At 50.2% G+C, this 18,629-nt stretch overlaps 1 protein-coding gene across 1 annotated transcript in view; it reads right to left on the bottom strand.

The window, feature by feature from the left end:
• LOC115205030 (slit homolog 3 (Drosophila)) overlaps positions 1 to 18,629 on the bottom strand; it is a 374,555-nt gene that overhangs the window by 192,212 nt on the left and 163,714 nt on the right. Inside the window, exon 6 of the mRNA XM_029770590.1 lies at positions 3,960 to 4,031. Within this exon, the coding sequence (XP_029626450.1) occupies positions 3,960 to 4,031 (72 nt within the window). The remainder of the gene's footprint in view (positions 1 to 3,959; positions 4,032 to 18,629) is intronic.

Genomic DNA, 18,629 nt, shown 5'->3' with positions numbered 1-18,629 from the left:
GTGGGGCAGTAAGAGGGGTGACGGGTGAGGCAGTAAGAGGGTTGATGGGTGGGGCAGTAAGAGGGGTGATGGATGGGGCAGTAAGAGGGGTGAAGGGTGGGGCAGTAAGAGGGGTGATGGGTGGGGCAGTAGGACTGTGTTGGTGTCTGTAGTGTGAGTCAGTAGGCAGAGCCCTGGGTACAGTGATACAGTGTGCCTGCAGTGCTTGTCGTGTCATGTGATGGCGTGGTAGGCTAAGCTGCGCCCTGAACGGTCTGCGAGCGGGATTAGTGGGTGACATAAAAGGCTGAGTGCCACCATCTGCAGCGAGCGACATGTCTTACGGTCCGAGGTGGTCGTAAACCACGCACCGGCTCCACCTCTCACCGCCAAAACATAATTCAAACAAACGGTGAGATGGCACAGCATTCTGGGTAGGAGAGCATGAAGCGGGCTTCTTTTTATGAGCCACATGCAGGAAGACAGGACAATACAAGCCCAGGGGGAGGGTGACTGGGGCAAAGTGGTGACCGGGGAGGCTGGGGGCGAGAGGCTGGGGGAGGCTGATGGAGAGAGGGGAGGCTGGGGGAGGCTCACCCCTTGCATTTAGTTGATATAGCAGCTGCAGAGCTGGACTCTCAATTGCCCCTTGCATTTAGTTGATATAACAGCTGCAGAGCTGGACTCTCAATCACCCCTTGCATTTAGTTGATATACCAGCTGCAGAGCTGGACTCTCAATCACCCCTTGCATTTAGTTGATATACCAGCTGCAGAGCTGGACTCTCAATCGCCCCTTGCATTTAGTTGATATACCAGCTGCAGAGCTGGACTCTCAATCGCCCCTTGCATTTAGTTGATATACCAGCTGCAGAGCTGGACTCTCAATCACCCCTTGCATTTAGTTGATATAGCAGCTGCAGAGCTGGACTCTCAATCACCCCTTGCATTTAGTTGATATACCAGCTGCAGAGCTGGACTCTCAATCACCCCTTGCATTTAGTTTATATACCAGCTGCAGAGCTGGACTCTCAATCACCCCTTGCATTTAGTTGATATAGCAGTTGTGAGGCTTCAGTGTTTAGACCAGAGGGACATCAGTGCGCTAGCCTCATACATGGCCAATAACTCACTGTCAGCCCAGCCCAGTGGAGGTTGCTTTGCTGGCTGACAGAGATCTGTATTCTGCCACTTTTGCAACAACATGTCATGTCCATGCTCTCTGGCAAATAAGTTTATAAGCCTGGAGAGACATACAGTGGGCAGCCATTTTGTTACAGTTAATGGACAACATTGTGGATTGGCATATTGTGTTAAGGATAGACAGATACAGTAGTCAGTGTGTGTGTGTGTGTGTGTGTGTGTGTGTGTGTGTGTGTGTGTGTGTGTGTGTGTGTGTGTGTGTGTGTGTGTGTGTGTGTGTGTGTGTGTGTGTGTGTGGAGCTGACACTTAACAGAACACAGCCAAGGGCGGCATTCAGCCCCAGATGCAGATCATGTTATCTGCTCTGATATATACAGATGTGTGACATATGTCTCAGTTGTTTAGAGAGCCATTAGAATAATATCTCCCTGTTTCTTGGAGAATGTAAAAAAAGGAAAAGCCAGGCAATCTGAAAGCTGAGGGAAATGAATGCCACTCCAGTTTTCAGTAGCCAATAAAGCTTTCTGCAGGATATCAGGGATGAGATTACGAGTGTGTGGGGAGAGCGGTGTGTCCCTACTGTAGAGCAGTAGAAAAGGAGGGCATTAGGGGAGAGAGGAGAGAGCATATGAGGAAATCAATACATGGGCCGATTGGAATCTGTAAGGGTTTTTCTTTGGAAGGAAAATGGAGGGTTGGACTATTTCAGCAATTAAATCAGGAGTCACCTTGCTGGGGTGGAGGCGTACTGAGGAGGAGTTGTGTGTGTGTGTGTGGGGGGTTACGAAAGAGTTGCAAGCTACAACTCACTGTCTCCCTCCCTCTCTCCCTCAATCCTATATGGTCTGCGAACAGCTGAAGAATTAGCCATGGCTAACTGTGCTAAATGCTATAACAAGTGACGAGGCTGTGATTGACCGTCTCTCTCTCTCTCTTTCTCTTCTCTTTTTCTCTCTTCTCTCTTCTCTCCTCTCTCCTCTCTCTCTCTGTGGAGATAAGTGTATTCTATCACTGTGTAATCTCTGTTTAGGACCAAATAGCATTCTAGTTTGCTCTGTTTTTTGGTAAATTCTTTCCAATGTGTCAATTCTTTTAGTTTAATTCATGATTTGGTTGGGTCTAATTGTGTTGCTGTTGCTGTTGCTGTTGCTGTCCTGGGGCTCTGTGGGGTCTGTTTGTGTTTGTGAGCAGAGCCCCAGCACCAGCTTGCTTAGGGGACTCTTCTCCAGGTTCATCTCTCTGTAGGTGATGTCTTTGTTATGGAAGGTTTGGGAATCACTTGCTTTTAGGTGGCTATAGAATTTAACGGCTCTTTCCTGGATTTTGATAATTAGCGGGTATCGGCCTAATTCTGCTCTGCATGCATTATTTGGAGATTTATGTTGTACATGGAGGATGTTTTTGCAGAAATCTGCATGCAGTGTCAATTTGGTGTTTGTCCCATTTTGTGAATTCTTGGTTGGTGAGCGGACCCCAGACCTCACAACCATAAAGGGCAATGGGTTCTATAACTGATTCAAGTATTTTTAGCCAGATCCTAATTGGTATGTTGAATTTTATGTTCCTTTTGATGGCATAGAAGGCCCTTCTTGCCTTGTCTCTCAGATCGTTCACAGCTTTGTGGAAGTTACCTGTGGTGCTGATGTTTAGTCCGAGGTATGTATAGTTTGTTTGTGTGCTCTAGGGCAACGGTGTCTAGATGGAATTTGTATTTGTGGTCGTGGCAACTGGACCTTTTTTGGAACACCATTATTTTAGTCTGAGATGTACTGAGTTACTGAGATGTACTGTCAGGGCCCAGGTCTGACAGAATCTGTGCAGAAGATCTAGGTGCTGCTGTAGGCCCTCATTGGTTGGGGACAGAAGCACCAGATCATCAGCAAACAGTAGACATTTGACTTCAGATTCTAGTAGGGTGAGGCCGAGTGCTGCAGACTGATCTAGTGCCCTCGCCAATTTGTTGATATATATGTTGAAGAGGGTGGGGCTCAAGCTGCATCTCTGTCTCACCCCACAGCCCTGTGGAAAGAAATGTGTGCGTTTTTTGTACAATTTTAACTGCACAATTGTTGTGTGTGTACATTTTTATAATGTCTTATGTTTTTCCCCCAACACCACTTTCCATCAGCTTGTATAGCAGACCCTCATGTCAAATTGAGTCAAAAGCTTTTTAAAAAAAAATCTCTCTCTCTCTGTGAGTGTTTAGCTGGTGGGACCTGTGTGGGTTCCTGGCTGTCTTTCAAACAGCATGCCGCTGGATTCTCATAAAGATAACCAGCATGACTTCCACTTGGCTAACCCTAACCGTAACCCTGTAATTTATAGCAAAAGGTTCAAAAAGGCACCTTAGTTCAGCCATCAACACTGAGAGGGAGGGTTCATTCTATGGGTGCATCCCATAGGGCTGTGGGCCGTGATACTTCACTCCAAACACAGTGGTCGGTCCATTAAGACTAATCTCAACAACACAATAATTGCAGTGAATCATCGATAAGCCCTCCTCTGATTGGCTGATTTGGGACAGAGTTTTGGGTAATGCAACGTTTATTGTTCTGGGCAACGAATAGGGGCCATTGGCTTGGAGTTGCTTCCTTCTCCCTCTTTAAAGTTCTGCCCAACACAGTCACCCGGCAACGTGGTTTTATATCGTATCATCATCAGAGTCCATGCAAATCAGCTGCAGCATCTTCCCCTTTAACAGTGAACTGTAGTATTGATGGACATGTCAGACACATAACTCTTTCCTCCTTTGTCTTTCACAGAGAAGCCACGCCAGGTGCTTGTTAATGTGCTTTCCATATATGGAGGAGGATAGAGGAAGGAGTAGGGCTACTTACAGGTTTTTGACAGTTGTGATCCCACGGAAAGCCTTACGAGGAACTGCCTGGATCTGGTTCTCACTGAGATCCCTAGGGAGCATGAGATAAAGACAAGGATGAAACGTTAGAGGCAGTTTGAAGGCACAACTCGCATTTCAGAGAGGCGAAGCTTTAAGAACATATGCACATTCTGGAGAATTCTGCGGCTCCAGCGTTCTGAGTAATGATAGGCATCCCTTTAAAGTTCAAAACCATAAACACCATATCTTACCTTTTGTCTCCTTCTTCCCTCTTATATCCCCCTCTCTCCCTGCCATGTGTGGTGGGGAATACATATGTGTGCACATGTTTTTAATGTAAAACATTTCAACATTTTAAACATAAGTAGAACCCTCCGAGACTGTTCCATTATTCTCCAGGAAAACTGAAGCAATCACATTGGGTTTGAGTAACTGGAGAACGCATGACAGAAGAAATGAACACCCACAGACTGAGACATGGCATGACATTACTGCCCTGACAGTTTTTCTTCTCCCTCTATGCATTCAGTTCTGAAGCAAATTATTTTGGACATGTCACAATGGTTTTGCTTAACTTTATTAAGCTTGTTTGTTTGTAGATCCTTACCGGGCAAACATAATTTGAAAACCAGAATGCAATTACTGGGCAGGGAGGAAATAAATGAGATATGGAATATCTGGGGGGCTAATCAGGGTGTCTGTTTCCCAGTCATGCCTGCTCCACATTACAGAGAGAGAGACCACCGGTGGCTATAACTGCTGACCTTGCTACGACCAATTCCAGTGATAAACAATCAGGCAAGGATCCAAATACACTGTGGAATTCTGCCAGCCCAGGCACTCTCCACCTCTCTCTCCCTCCTTCGCTCTCTTTCTCTCTCTCTCTCTGTCTCCTCTCCCTCCTACTGCCAGCCCATAATTATGTATTAAAAAGTATCACCAGCAATTTCCTCTCACAACCTTCTTAAAACAGCATTTATTGGATGGACGTTATTAAATGGGAGTTTTATTAGTGCCAGAAATCTTGATTAGTGTGCTGTGTGTTTAATAATGAATACACCATTTTGACCTAGCTTTATTGTGCTTGATGTTTTCAATAACCTTGGATTCTTTGGCCGTGGCCTTTTTTGAAAAGATCTGGAAAAGTCTCGGTACATGTACAAAGAAGGCGAACGTTTGAAGGAGTATAACTCATAATACGCCACTTTAACACGCAGCACAGATGGAAAATGTATCTCGTGTTTATACCTCCGACACATTGGGTAGGAATGTATTTTTCTTTCCGACTGCTTTCGCCATTGCTTACATGCTGACTTTGATGGCATAAATGCAAAACAGATAAAAATCAAATGGTTAATGTATTTATTTTTTGGCCATTTTTGTTTCTTCTCATAGTGTTTTCATTTTCCTGAGTGGTGAGTCGCGGTTCCGTCATGTCCTCTGCGTGCTACGAGAGGAGAGAGGCTACGGTTTTATACAGGACTTCCAGTGCTAATAAATGTTTTATTGTTTTGTTTACTCGGCTGTGTTTTCTTCGTCCTAAAGACAAAAAGGAAACCATCCAACCTAAATAAGAGCCATTATGAAATAGAATCTCTCTCTGCGGTTTTGAGCAACCTCTCTCTCACACACACACACACACACGTGAAGAGGATTTTACGGGGAAGCACTAAACATTGGCAATCGACGTTATGCTGCAATATTAACTGTGGAGGACATTATAATTTCTTCCCAAACACCACAGCTGTAAAGTATGGTACTGTATACAACATGTTAAATGAGAAGAAGTTATGTCATTAGTTTGATGATGTATTATCTCCTCTGCTATATCTGTTGAGCAGTAATAGGCCTTGCCTATGTAATCTCATTGCTAATGTTATTTGATATTGGGGAGATACTGCTGTTGTTAATAATCTGTGATGAACAGCAGGCAGCACGTTCCACAGTGTTGCTGGCAGGTGGTGATGCTTGATACATGGTGTATGGATCCCCTGTATCCTCAGTGTCGCAAGTTATTTTAGGTGAGTCAGATCTCCACCTTCAAAGAGACGATCATCCTGCTGAGATTGGTTTCCTGCCTCCGCGTTAAGAGGACACACAGACAACCAACAGTGTACTATCCACATCATCTACCCACTCAAACACACACTCACGCGCAAACACACACACGCGCACGCACGCAAACACACATGTACGCATGCAAGTACACTCGCAGGCACACACTAACGCATACACACACAGTTTTGTGTGGGGGAGGAGGGAGGGAGAGCATCAGTCTCCCGACACTGACAATCTGCTTGCAAATGTCATTAATTGTATTTTTCTTTCACCCTCCTCTTTCTGACTCACAGGATGGCTGCTATAAATCTCCTATTGATTCCATTAAAGCCTTCCATGTCCAGACCAGCTGGCAGCACCAAAACATATTACTGATAAAATCCTAGCAACACACAGGTATCAAAGCTGCCCATGTTCGCTGCAAGGAAGAGCCGTCCTTAAAGCAGGTAAACACACACACACACACACACACACACACACACACACACACACACACACACACGCATTCACACACAACTTTATTCTATTCAATTCCCTTAACAGACATCGGAAAAAGAATGAATGGCATGGCAACACAATTCACTTTCTATTTCTAGTTATCATGGCCTCTCCCTTTCTGGAAGATAAGAGGGAAAGTGAAATAGGGACAGTCACATGAGGAAGATTACCATTTCAATGTGAAATGAAAGTGGAAAACAGCTCAAAACCTCAGCTATCATCAACCCTCTTGCTCAAATCATAACCTCTACTACCGTCGTCAAAACAGACATCTGGCTGTCTCCATAACTCTTACCAACAACATGCTGCCATAAAGAGAGAATGTTTACACCCAGCTGTTGATTCTATACCCCTGACTGACTGGTCTGGTCTGCACCCTGCTTATCTAGGGTACCTATCAAACAGAACAGGAGTGGTGTGCTGTGCTGTCCAAGGCGTGTTGCTCTCGGGAGGGCTATTATCTGCATGTCAAATTTATTTTCCACAGCCAGATCCAGTCAGGAGGCAGCTAGTCTTGTCAGAGGCTTTATACTGCCTGCTAGCAACACAAACTCTATCCACATCCCCAGTACAACCATCTCAGCCCAGCCCAGACCCATCGACCACCACTAACCCAGCTCAGACCAATCCATCACCCCTAACCCAGCCCAGACCAATCCACCACCACCACTAAACCAGCTCAGACCTATCCACCACCACCACCCCAGACCAATCCATCACCACTAACCCAGCTCAGACCAATCCACTACCACTAACCCAGCCCAGACCAATCCACCACCACTAACCCAGCCCAGACCAATCCACCACCACCACCCCAGACCAATCCACCACCACTAACCCAGCTCAGACCAATCCATCACCACTTACCCAGCTCAGACCAATCCACCACCACCACCCCAGCCCAGACCAATCCACCACCACTAACCCAGCCCAGACCAATCCACCACCACTAACCCAGCCCAGACCAATCCACCACCACTAACCCAGCCCAGACCAATCCACCACCACTAACCCAGCCCAGACCAATCCACCACCACCACCCCAGCCCAGACCAATCCACCACCACTAACACAGCCCAGACCAAACCACCACCACTAACCCAGCCCAGACCAATCCACCACCACCAACCTAGCCCAGACCAATCCACCACCCAAGTCCCACCCCACCCCAGCCCAGACCAATCCACCACCACCACCCCAGCCCAGACCAATTCACCACCACTAACCCAGCCCAGACCAATCCACCACCATAACCCCAGACCAGACCAATCCACCACCACTAACCCAGCCCAGACCAATCCACCACCACCAACCCAGCCCAGACCAATCCACCACCACTAACCCAGCCCAGACCAATCCACCACCACTAACCCAGCCCAGACCAATCCACCACCACCAACCTAGCCCAGACCAATCTACCACCACTAACCCAGCCCAGACCAATCCACCACCACTAACCCAGCCCAGACCAATACACCCCCACTAACCCAGCCCAGACCAATCCACCACCACTAACCCAGCCCAGACCAATCCACCACCACTAACCCAGCCCAGACCAATCCACCACCACTAACCCAGCCCAGACCAATCCACCACCACCACCCCACCCCAGACCAATCCACCACCACCACCCCACCCCAGACCAATCCACCACCAACCCAGCTCAGACCAATCCACCACCACCACCCCAGACCAATCCACCACCACCACCCCAGACCAATCCACCACCACCACCAACCCAGCTTAGACCAATCCATCACCACCAACCCAGCTCAGACCAATCCACCACCACCCCGCCCCAGACCAATCCACCACCACCACCCCAGACCAATCCACCACCACTAACCCAGCCCAGACCAATCCACCACCACCACCACCGCAGCCCAGACCAATCCACCACCACCACCCCAGCCCAGACCAATCCACCACCACTAACCCAGCCCAGACCAATACACCACCACTAACCCAGCCCAGACCAATCCACCACCACTAACCCAGCCCAGACCAATCCACCACCACCACCACCCCACCCCAGACCAATACACCACCACCACCCCAGCCCAGACCAATCCACCACCACCACCACCACCGCAGCCCAGACCAATCCACCACCACCACCCCAGCCCAGACCAATCCACCACCACTAACCCAGCCCAGACCAATACACCACCACTAACCCAGCCCAGACCAATCCACCACCACTAACCCAGCCCAGACCAATCCACCACCACCACCACCCCACCCCAGACCAATACACCACCACCACCCCAGCCCAGACCAATCCACCACCACCACCACCGCAGCCCAGACCAATCCACCACCACTACCCCAGCCTAGACCAATCCACCACCACTAACCCAGCCCAGACCAATACACCACCACTAACCCAGCCCAGACCAATCCACCACCACTAACCCAGCCCAGACCAATCCACCACCACCACCCCAGCCCAGACCAATTCACCACCACTAACCCAGCCCAGACCAATCCACCACCATAACCCCAGACCAGACCAATCCACCACCACTAACCCAGCCCAGACCAATCCACCACCACCAACCCAGCCCAGACCAATCCACCACCACTAACCCAGCCCAGACCAATCCACCACCACTAACCCAGCCCAGACCAATCCACCACCACCAACCTAGCCCAGACCAATCTACCACCACTAACCCAGCCCAGACCAATCCACCACCACTAACCCAGCCCAGACCAATACACCCCCACTAACCCAGCCCAGACCAATCCACCACCACTAACCCAGCCCAGACCAATCCACCACCACTAACCCAGCCCAGACCAATCCACCACCACTAACCCAGCCCAGACCAATCCACCACCACCACCCCACCCCAGACCAATCCACCACCACCACCCCACCCCAGACCAATCCACCACCAACCCAGCTCAGACCAATCCACCACCACCACCCCAGACCAATCCACCACCACCACCCCAGACCAATCCACCACCACCACCAACCCAGCTTAGACCAATCCATCACCACCAACCCAGCTCAGACCAATCCACCACCACCCCACCCCAGACCAATCCACCACCACCACCCCAGACCAATCCACCACCACTAACCCAGCCCAGACCAATCCACCACCACCACCACCGCAGCCCAGACCAATCCACCACCACCACCCCAGCCCAGACCAATCCACCACCACTAACCCAGCCCAGACCAATACACCACCACTAACCCAGCCCAGACCAATCCACCACCACTAACCCAGCCCAGACCAATCCACCACCACCACCACCCCACCCCAGACCAATACACCACCACCACCCCAGCCCAGACCAATCCACCACCACCACCACCGCAGCCCAGACCAATCCACCACCACCACCCCAGCCCAGACCAATACACCACCACTAACCCAGCCCAGACCAATCCACCACCACTAACCCAGCCCAGACCAATCCACCACCACCACCACCCCACCCCAGACCAATACACCACCACCACCCCAGCCCAGACCAATCCACCACCACCACCACCGCAGCCCAGACCAATCCACCACCACTACCCCAGCCTAGACCAATCCACCACCACTAACCCAGCCCAGACCAATACACCACCACTAACCCAGCCCAGACCAATCCACCACCACTAACCCAGCCCAGACCAATCCACCACCACCACCACCCCACCCCAGACCAATACACCACCACCACCCCAGCCCAGACCAATCCACCACCACCACCACCGCAGCCCAGACCAATCCACCACCACCACCCCAGCCCAGACCAATCCACCACCACCACCCCACCCCAGACCAATACACCACCACCACCCCAGCCCAGACCAATCCACCACCACTAACCCAACCCAGACCAATCCACCACCACTAACCCAGCCCAGACCAATCCACCACCACTAACTCAGCCCAGACCAATCCACCTCCACCACCCCAGACCAATCCACCACCACTAACTCAGCCCAGACCAATCCACCACCACCACCCCCCCAGACCAATCCACCACCACCACCCCACCCCAGACCAATCCACCACCCGAGCCCCAGCCCAGCCCAGACCAATCCACCACCACTAACCTAACCCAGACCAATCCACCACCACTAACCCAGCCCAGACCAATCCACCACCACTAACTCAGCCCAGACCAATCCACCTCCACCACCCCAGACCAATCCACCACCACTAACTCAGCCCAGACCAATCCACCACCACCACCCCCCCAGACCAATCCACCACCACCACCCCACCCCAGACCAATCCACCACCCGAGCCCCAGCCCAGCCACAGACCAATCCACCACCATCACCCCACCCCAGACCAATCCACCACCCGAGCCCCACCCCAGCCACAGACCAATCCACCACCACCACCCCAGACCAATACACCACCCGAGCCCCACCCCAGCCACAGACCAATCCACCACCACCACCCCAGACCAATACACCACCCGAGCCCCACCCCAGCCACAGACCAATCCACCACCACCACCCCAGACCAATACACCACCCGAGCCCCACCCCAGCCACAGACCAATCCACCACCACCACCACCCCCCCCAGGCCAATACACCACCCAAGCCCCAGACCAATCCACCCGACCATCACACCAGTCCAGACCAATCCAGTCCAGTCCAGTCCAGACCCAGACACAGACCCAGACCAGTCCAGACCCAGATCAATCCAGGCCAGTCCAGAACCAGATCAATCTAGTCCAGTCCAGACCCAGCCTCCCTGGGCACAGTCAGTGGCTACTTCCCTAAAGGCATTGTATCCCTTTATAGTACATTACTTTTGACCAGGGCCCATAGCGTTGTGGTCAGAGGTTGTGCACTATACAGGGAATGATGTGCTATTTGTGATGCAGCCAGTGACCTACAGTACCAGTGAAGCAGCAGGAGGAGGAGGAAGAGGAGGAGAAAGAAGAGGAGGAGGAGGAGAAAGAAGAAAAGGAGGAGGAGGATGGGGAAGAGGAGGAGGAGAAAGAAGAAGATGGAGGAGGGGGAGAAAGAAGAAGATGGAGGAGGAGGAGAAAGAGAAAGAAGAAGAGGAGGAGGAGGAGGAGGAGAAAGAAGAAGAGAAGGAAGAGGAGGATGAGGAGAAATAAGAAGACGGAGGAGGAGGAGGAGGAAGTGGATGAGAAGAAAGAAGAAGAGGAGGAGGAGGAGGAGGAGAAAAAAGAAGAGGAGGAGGAGAAGAAAGAAGAAGAGGAGAAGGAGCAGAAAGAAGAAGAGGAGGAGGAAGAGTAGGAGAAAGAAGAAGAGGAGGAGGAGGAGGAGACATGGGAGATGATGATGAGACCAAAGGCTCTGTCCCAGCTAATCCTGTCTCTGAGATTACATTATTCATTTGAAGTGAATGACACTAACCAGGTCAACCCCCATTTCGTTTATATTACATGTAACCACCTTCCTCCCTTATACACACAGCTCCAGGGAAGACAGTTCAACACACATCATGCAAACCCATAGTGGATGGAATGGAAGGGCTTAGTGTTGTCCTCTGTCGCCTGTCCTTCCTCTCAGAGTAGCCCTGGCTTCAGTAACATGAGGAGCCATTACATAAATGAACCAAGCCTGTCTGGCTCCAGGTTGGTTGGTCTACCCTGCATATATGTATCATACAGTATTTGTTTGATTTCACAGGACCGTGATTGTGGGAGGCATCACCAGCGGCTGGCCCCCTCCCGGTCACCGCTCCCCTCAGACCCCCAGCCCAAGCCCAAGCCCGACCCCGCTCCCCTCAGACGCCCAGCCCAGGCCCGACACCGCTCCCCTCAGACACCCAGCCCAGGCTCGACACCGCTCCCCTCAGAAGCCCAGCCCAGGCCCGACACTGCTCCCCTCAGACACCCAGGCCCGACACCGCTTCCCCCAGAAGCCCAGCCCAGGCCTAACACCGCTCCCCTCAGAAGCCCAGCCCAGGCCCGACACTGCTCCCCTCAGACACCCAGGCCCGACACTGCTCCCCTCAGACGCCCAGCCCAGGCCTAACACCGCTCCCCTCAGAAGCCCAGCCCAGGCCCGACACTGCTCCCCTCAGACACCCAGGCCCGACACCGCTTCCCCCAGACGCCCAGCCCAGGCCCGACACCGCTCCCCTCAGACACCCAGGCCCGACACCGCTTCCCCCAGACGCCCAGCCCAGGCCCGACACCGCTCCAAATCGAACCCGCTCCAGAGTACAGGCCTCGGTGCAACGCTCATTCCTTTGACGATAAACGCGAATGCGACCATCATCCCCGGTGAGACAAAACTGCGACTCGTCAGTGAAGAGCACTTTTTGACAGTCCGGTCTGGTCCAGCTACGGTGAGTTTGTGCCCATAGGCGACGTTGTTTCCGGTGATGTCTGGTGAGGACTGCCTTACAACAGGCCTACAAGCCCTCAGTCCAGCCTCTCTCAGCCTATTGCGCACAGTCTGAGAACTGATGGAGGGATTGTGCGTTCCTGGTGTAACTCGGGCAGTTGTTGTTGCCATCCTGTACGTGTCCCGCAGGTGTGATGTTCGGATGTACCGATCCTGTGCAGGTGTTGTTACATGTGGTCTGCCACTGCGAGGACAAACAGCTGTCCGTCCTGTCACCCTGTAGCGCTATCTTAGGCGTCTCACAGTACAGACATTGCAATTTATTGGCCTGGCCACATCTGTAGTCCTCATGCCTCCTTGCAGCATGCCTAAGGCACGTTCACACAGTTGAGCAGGGACACTGGGCATCTTCCTTTTGGTGTTTTTCAGAGTCAATAGAAAGACCTCTTTAGTGCCCTAAGATTTCATAACTGTGACCTTAATTGCCTACCGTGTGTAAGATGTTAGTGTCTTAACGATCGTTCAATAGGTGCATGTTCATTAATTGTTTATGGTTCATTGAACAAGTATGGGAAACAGTGTTTAAACCCTTTACAATGAAGATCTGTGAAGTCATTTGGATTTTTATGAATGATCTTTGAAAGACAGGGTCCTGAAAAAGGGACGTTTCTTTTTTTGCTGAGTTTAGATTTACCATTCTGAACTCAAGAGAGTCAGCAGACAGAAACTCGCCCGCCATACGTAACCCTCCATAGGTAACCCTCCATACGTAACCCTCCATACTTAACCCTCCATACGTAACCCTCCATAGGTAACCCTCCATACGTAACCCTCCATACCTAACCCTCCATACGTAACCCTCCATACGTAACCCTCCATACGTAACCCTCCATACGTAACCCTCCATGCGTAACCCTCCATGCGTAACCCTCCATACGTAACCCTCCATACGTAACCCTCCATGCGTAACCCTCCATACGTAACCCTCCATACGTAACCCTCCATACGTAACCCTCCATACCTAACCCTCCATATGTAACCCTCCATACGTAACCCTCCATACCTAACCCTCCATACGTAACCCTCCATACGTAACCCTCCATACCTAACCCTCCATACCTAACCCTCCATACGTAACCCTCCATACCTAACCCTCCATACGTAACCCTCCATACGTAACCCTCCATACGTAACCCTCCATACGTAACCCTCCATGCGTAACCCTCCATACGTAACCCTCCATACGTAACCCTCCATACCTAACCCTCCATACGTAACCCTCCATACCTAACCCTCCATACGTAACCCTCCATACGTAACCCTCCATACGTAACCCTCCATACCTAACCCTCCATACGTAACCCTCCATACCTAACCCTCCATACGTAACCCTCCATACGTAACCCTCCATACCTAACCCTCCATACGTAACCCTCCATACGTAACCCTCCATACCTAACCCTCCATACCTAACCCTCCATACGTAACCCTCCATACCTAACCCTCCATACGTAACCCTCCATACCTAACCCTCCATACGTAACCCTCCATACGTAACCCTCCATACGTAACCCTCCATACCTAACTCTCCATACGTAACCCTCCATACCTAACCCTCCATACGTAACCCTCCATACCTAACCCTCCATACGTAACCCTCCATACGTAACCCTCCATACGTAGCCCTCCATACGTAACCCTCCATACGTAACTCTCCATACCTAACCCTCCATGCGTAACCCACCATACGTAACCCTCCATACGTAACCCTCCATACCTAACCCTCCATACGTAACCCACCATACGTAACCCTCCATACGTAACCCTCCATACCTAACCCTCCATACGTAACCCTCCATACGTAACCCTCCATACGTAACCCTCCATACCTAACCCTCCATACGTAACCCTCCATACCTAACCTTCCATACGTAACCCTCCATACCTAACCCTCCATACGTAACCCTCCATACCTAACCCTCCATACGTAACCCTCCATACGTAACCCTCCATACGTAACCCTCCATACGTAACCCACCATACGTAACCCTACATACGTAACCCTCCATACGTAACCCTCCATACGTAACCCTCCATACGTAACCCTCCATACGTAACCCTCCATACGTAACCCTCCATACCTAACCCTCCATACGTAACCCACCATACGTAACCCTCCATACGTAACCCTCCATACCTAACCCTCCATACGTAACCCTCCATACGTAACCCTCCATACGTAACCCTCCATACCTAACCCTCCATACGTAACCCTCCATACCTAACCTTCCATACGTAACCCTCCATACCTAACCCTCCATACGTAACCCTCCATACCTAACCCTCCATACGTAACCCTCCATACGTAACCCTCCATACGTAACCCTCCATACGTAACCCACCATACGTAACCCTCCATACGTAACCCTCCATACGTAACCCACCATATGAATAAAAATATTCCACTATTGATCATCCTGGCTGAGAGCTGACTCAGGCTAAAGTGGGGCAGCCACTCGATTCATTACACCGCCACCGTCGTCCTCCCACATTTGTTCTGATGCAGAATTTAAAGAAAGAGAAGAGGACTTCTAAATCATTGTATGGTCTCTAATGCTCCCTTGGGTGCTCCGAGCTCTCTGCTTAAGACGTAACATTCCTTTGCTGCCTACCAAGAGCCGGTATATGGAAATTATAAATGGAAATAGTTTTTCCTCTTTGTAAGTATCTATTATGTTTTGTCGATACTTTAATTAAATTGGACAGCTTAATGTGATTTATCCTGATCCATACCATTTATGGTTATAAAAGCCTTTTTGGCTCCCTTCCCGAAAAACGTCAAACTAATTTAGATGAGTTACTAGAAGAAAAAGAAAAAAACATGTTGGAGAGGTTGGGCACACTGGGTGAATTGTTATTGGTTAATTCACTTTTATTTCTCTTCTGCCATTTGCTTTAATTCTCTTTCTTGTTCTTCTGGACGGAGGGTTAGCGATAGAGCTTTTAGGGACATTTATAGTTGTAATAAAATGTCACTTGTAAGGGACCACATGAGGACAGCAGACCTGTTTGTCTCTCTGCCTCTCTGTCTGTCTGTCTGTCTGATACACCACAGTGATTGGGGATAAATGCAACTGTCTCGGCTTGGGGAGGGGTAGACACAACATGGTTGACACCATGGCTCTTCTTGGCCACCCATTAGAAAAGGAGTGAACCCCATTACCCCACTAAAAGGGGAACATGTGAAGAGAAGATGGCTTTGTTAATCATACAATGGGATTGAAGGGCTCTTTAGGAGAGTGGGTTTGGAGGGTCAGGGAGGGGAGGGGCTTCCCTCTTTATAGGCATCAGGGGAGCCCTCGGCAGCCATAAATAATACTGAACGGATTAGTTGATTGGGTCTGGTAGGGTCGCTGTGTGTGTGTGTGTGTGTGTGTGTGTGTGTACGTGCGTGTAGTAGGTTGAGGAGGGGTTTAGAGAGGCAGGAAGGGCAGTAGAAGTTGTAATCCATCTCACTGCAGGTCAGGGTTGCCATGGAGACCAAGTGTCATGCTGCTGGAGGTCCAATTAACTCAGAGGAAAGAGAGCGGTGCAGGTGGTGCTGCTGGAGGTCCAATTAACTTAGAGGAAAGAGAGCGGTGCAGGTGGTGCTGCTGGAGGTCCAATTAACTTAGAGGAGAGAGAGTGGTGCAGGTGGTGCTGCTGGAGGTCCAATTAACTTAGAGGAGAGAGAGTGGTGCAGGTGGTGCTGCTGGAGGTCCAATTAACTCAGAGGAAAGAGAGTGGTGCAGGTGGTGCTGCTGGGGGTCCAATTAACTCAGAGGAGAGAGAGTAGTGCAGGTGGTGCTGCTGGGGGTCCAATTAACTCAGAGGAGAGAGAGTAGTGCAGGTGGTGCTGTTGGAGGTCACAACACTCCCAGAGGGTACTACAGTACTGTACCCAGATCCTCCAGCCCAGATACACATGGTGATATAGATCAGAGAACAGCTGTCTCTATGGGGGGTCCACTGTGACGTGACTCAGAGTGGGTTTTTGTTTCTGCCTGTAAATATACACTACATGACCAAAAGTATGTGGACATCTGCTCGTCGAACATCTCATTCCAGAATTATGGGCATTAATATGGAGTTGGTCCCCCCTTTGCTGCTATAAAAGCTTCCACTCTTCTGGGAAGGCTTTCCACTAGATGTTGGAACATTGCTGCTGGGACTTGCTTCCATTCATCCATGAGCATTAGTGAGGTTGAGCACTGATGTTGGGCGATTAGGCCTGAACTGGTGGACCTGACTCCGGTGCGTTGCAATGCCTTTAAGCTGGAGTCGTTCAGCCAGTTCATTGAGCTGCTTCCCAGCCTGGAGTTCCTCTCCCTGGACCAGATGTTCAGAGAACCACCCAAGGTTAGTCTACTGCCCAGCCTGGAGTTCATCTCCCTGGACCAGATGTTCAGAGAACCAACCAAGGTTAGTCTACTGCCCAGTCTGGAGTTCATCTCCCTGGACCAGATGTTCAGAGAACCACCCAAGGTTAGTCTACTGCCCAGCATAGAGTTCATCTCCCTGGACCAGATGTTCAGAGAACCACCCAAGGTTAGTCTACTGTCTAGCCTGGAGTTCATCTCCCTGGACCAGATATTCAGAGAACCACCCAAGGTTAGTCTACTGCCCAGCCTGGAGTTCATCTCCCTGGACCAGATGTTCAGAGAACCACCCAAGGTTAGTCTACTGCCCAGTCTGGAGTTCATCTCCCTGGGCCAGATGTTCAGAGAACCACCCAACGTTAGTCTACAGTCCAGCCTGGAGTTCATCTCCCTGGACCAGATGTTCAGAGATATACAGTTGAAGTCAGAAGTTCACATACACCTTAGCCAAATATATTTAAACTCAGTTTTTCACAATTCCTGACATTTAATCCTATCAAAAATTCCCTGTCTTAGGTCAGTTAGGATCACCACTTTATTTTAAGAATGGGAAAGTTTTTTCTGTTCTGCCCACACATTTTCTATAGGATTGAGGTCAGAGCTTTGTGATGGCCACTCCAATGCCTTGACTTTGTTGTCCTTAAGCCATTTTGCCACAACTTTGAAAGTATGCTTGGGGTCATTGTTCATTTGGAAGACCCATTTGCGACCAAGCTTTAACATCCTGACTGATGTCTTGAGATGTTGGTTAAATATATCCACATAATTTTCCGTCCTCATGGAGCCATCTATTTTGTGAAGTGCACCAGTCCCTCCTGCAGCAAAGCACCCCACAAAATGATGCTACCACCCCTGTGCTTCACGGTTGGGATTGTGTTCTTCGGTTTGCAAACCTCCCCATTTTTCCTCCAAACATAATGATGGTCATTATGGCCAAACAGTTATATTTTTGTTTCATCAGACCAGAGGACATTTCTCCAAAAAGTACGATCTTTGTCCCCATGTGCAGTTGCAAACCGTAGTCTGGCTTTTTTATGGCAGTTTTGGAGCAGTGGCTTCTTCCTTGCTGAGCGGCCTTTCAGGTTATGTCGATATAGGACTCGTTTTACTGTGGATATAGATACTTTTGTACCTGTTTCCTCCAGCATCTTCACAAGGTCCTTTGCTGTTTGTTCTGGGATTGATTTGCACTTCTCGCATCAAAGTACGTTCATCTCTAGGAGACAGAACGCGTCTCTTTCCTGAGCGGTATGACGCCTGCGTGGTCCCATGGTGTTTATACTTGCGTACTATTGTTTGTACAGATTAACGTGGTACCTCCAGGCATTTGGAAATTGCTCCCAGGGATGAACCAGACTTGTGGAGGTCTACAATTTTTTTTATGAGGTCTTGACTGAT

This window comes from Salmo trutta, chromosome 13, assembly GCF_901001165.1.
Source record: "Salmo trutta chromosome 13, fSalTru1.1, whole genome shotgun sequence".
NCBI classification, from domain to species: domain Eukaryota; kingdom Metazoa; phylum Chordata; class Actinopteri; order Salmoniformes; family Salmonidae; genus Salmo; species Salmo trutta.
The sequence above is the reverse complement of the archived record's forward strand: the minus strand, read 5'-3'. Positions and strand labels throughout refer to the sequence as shown.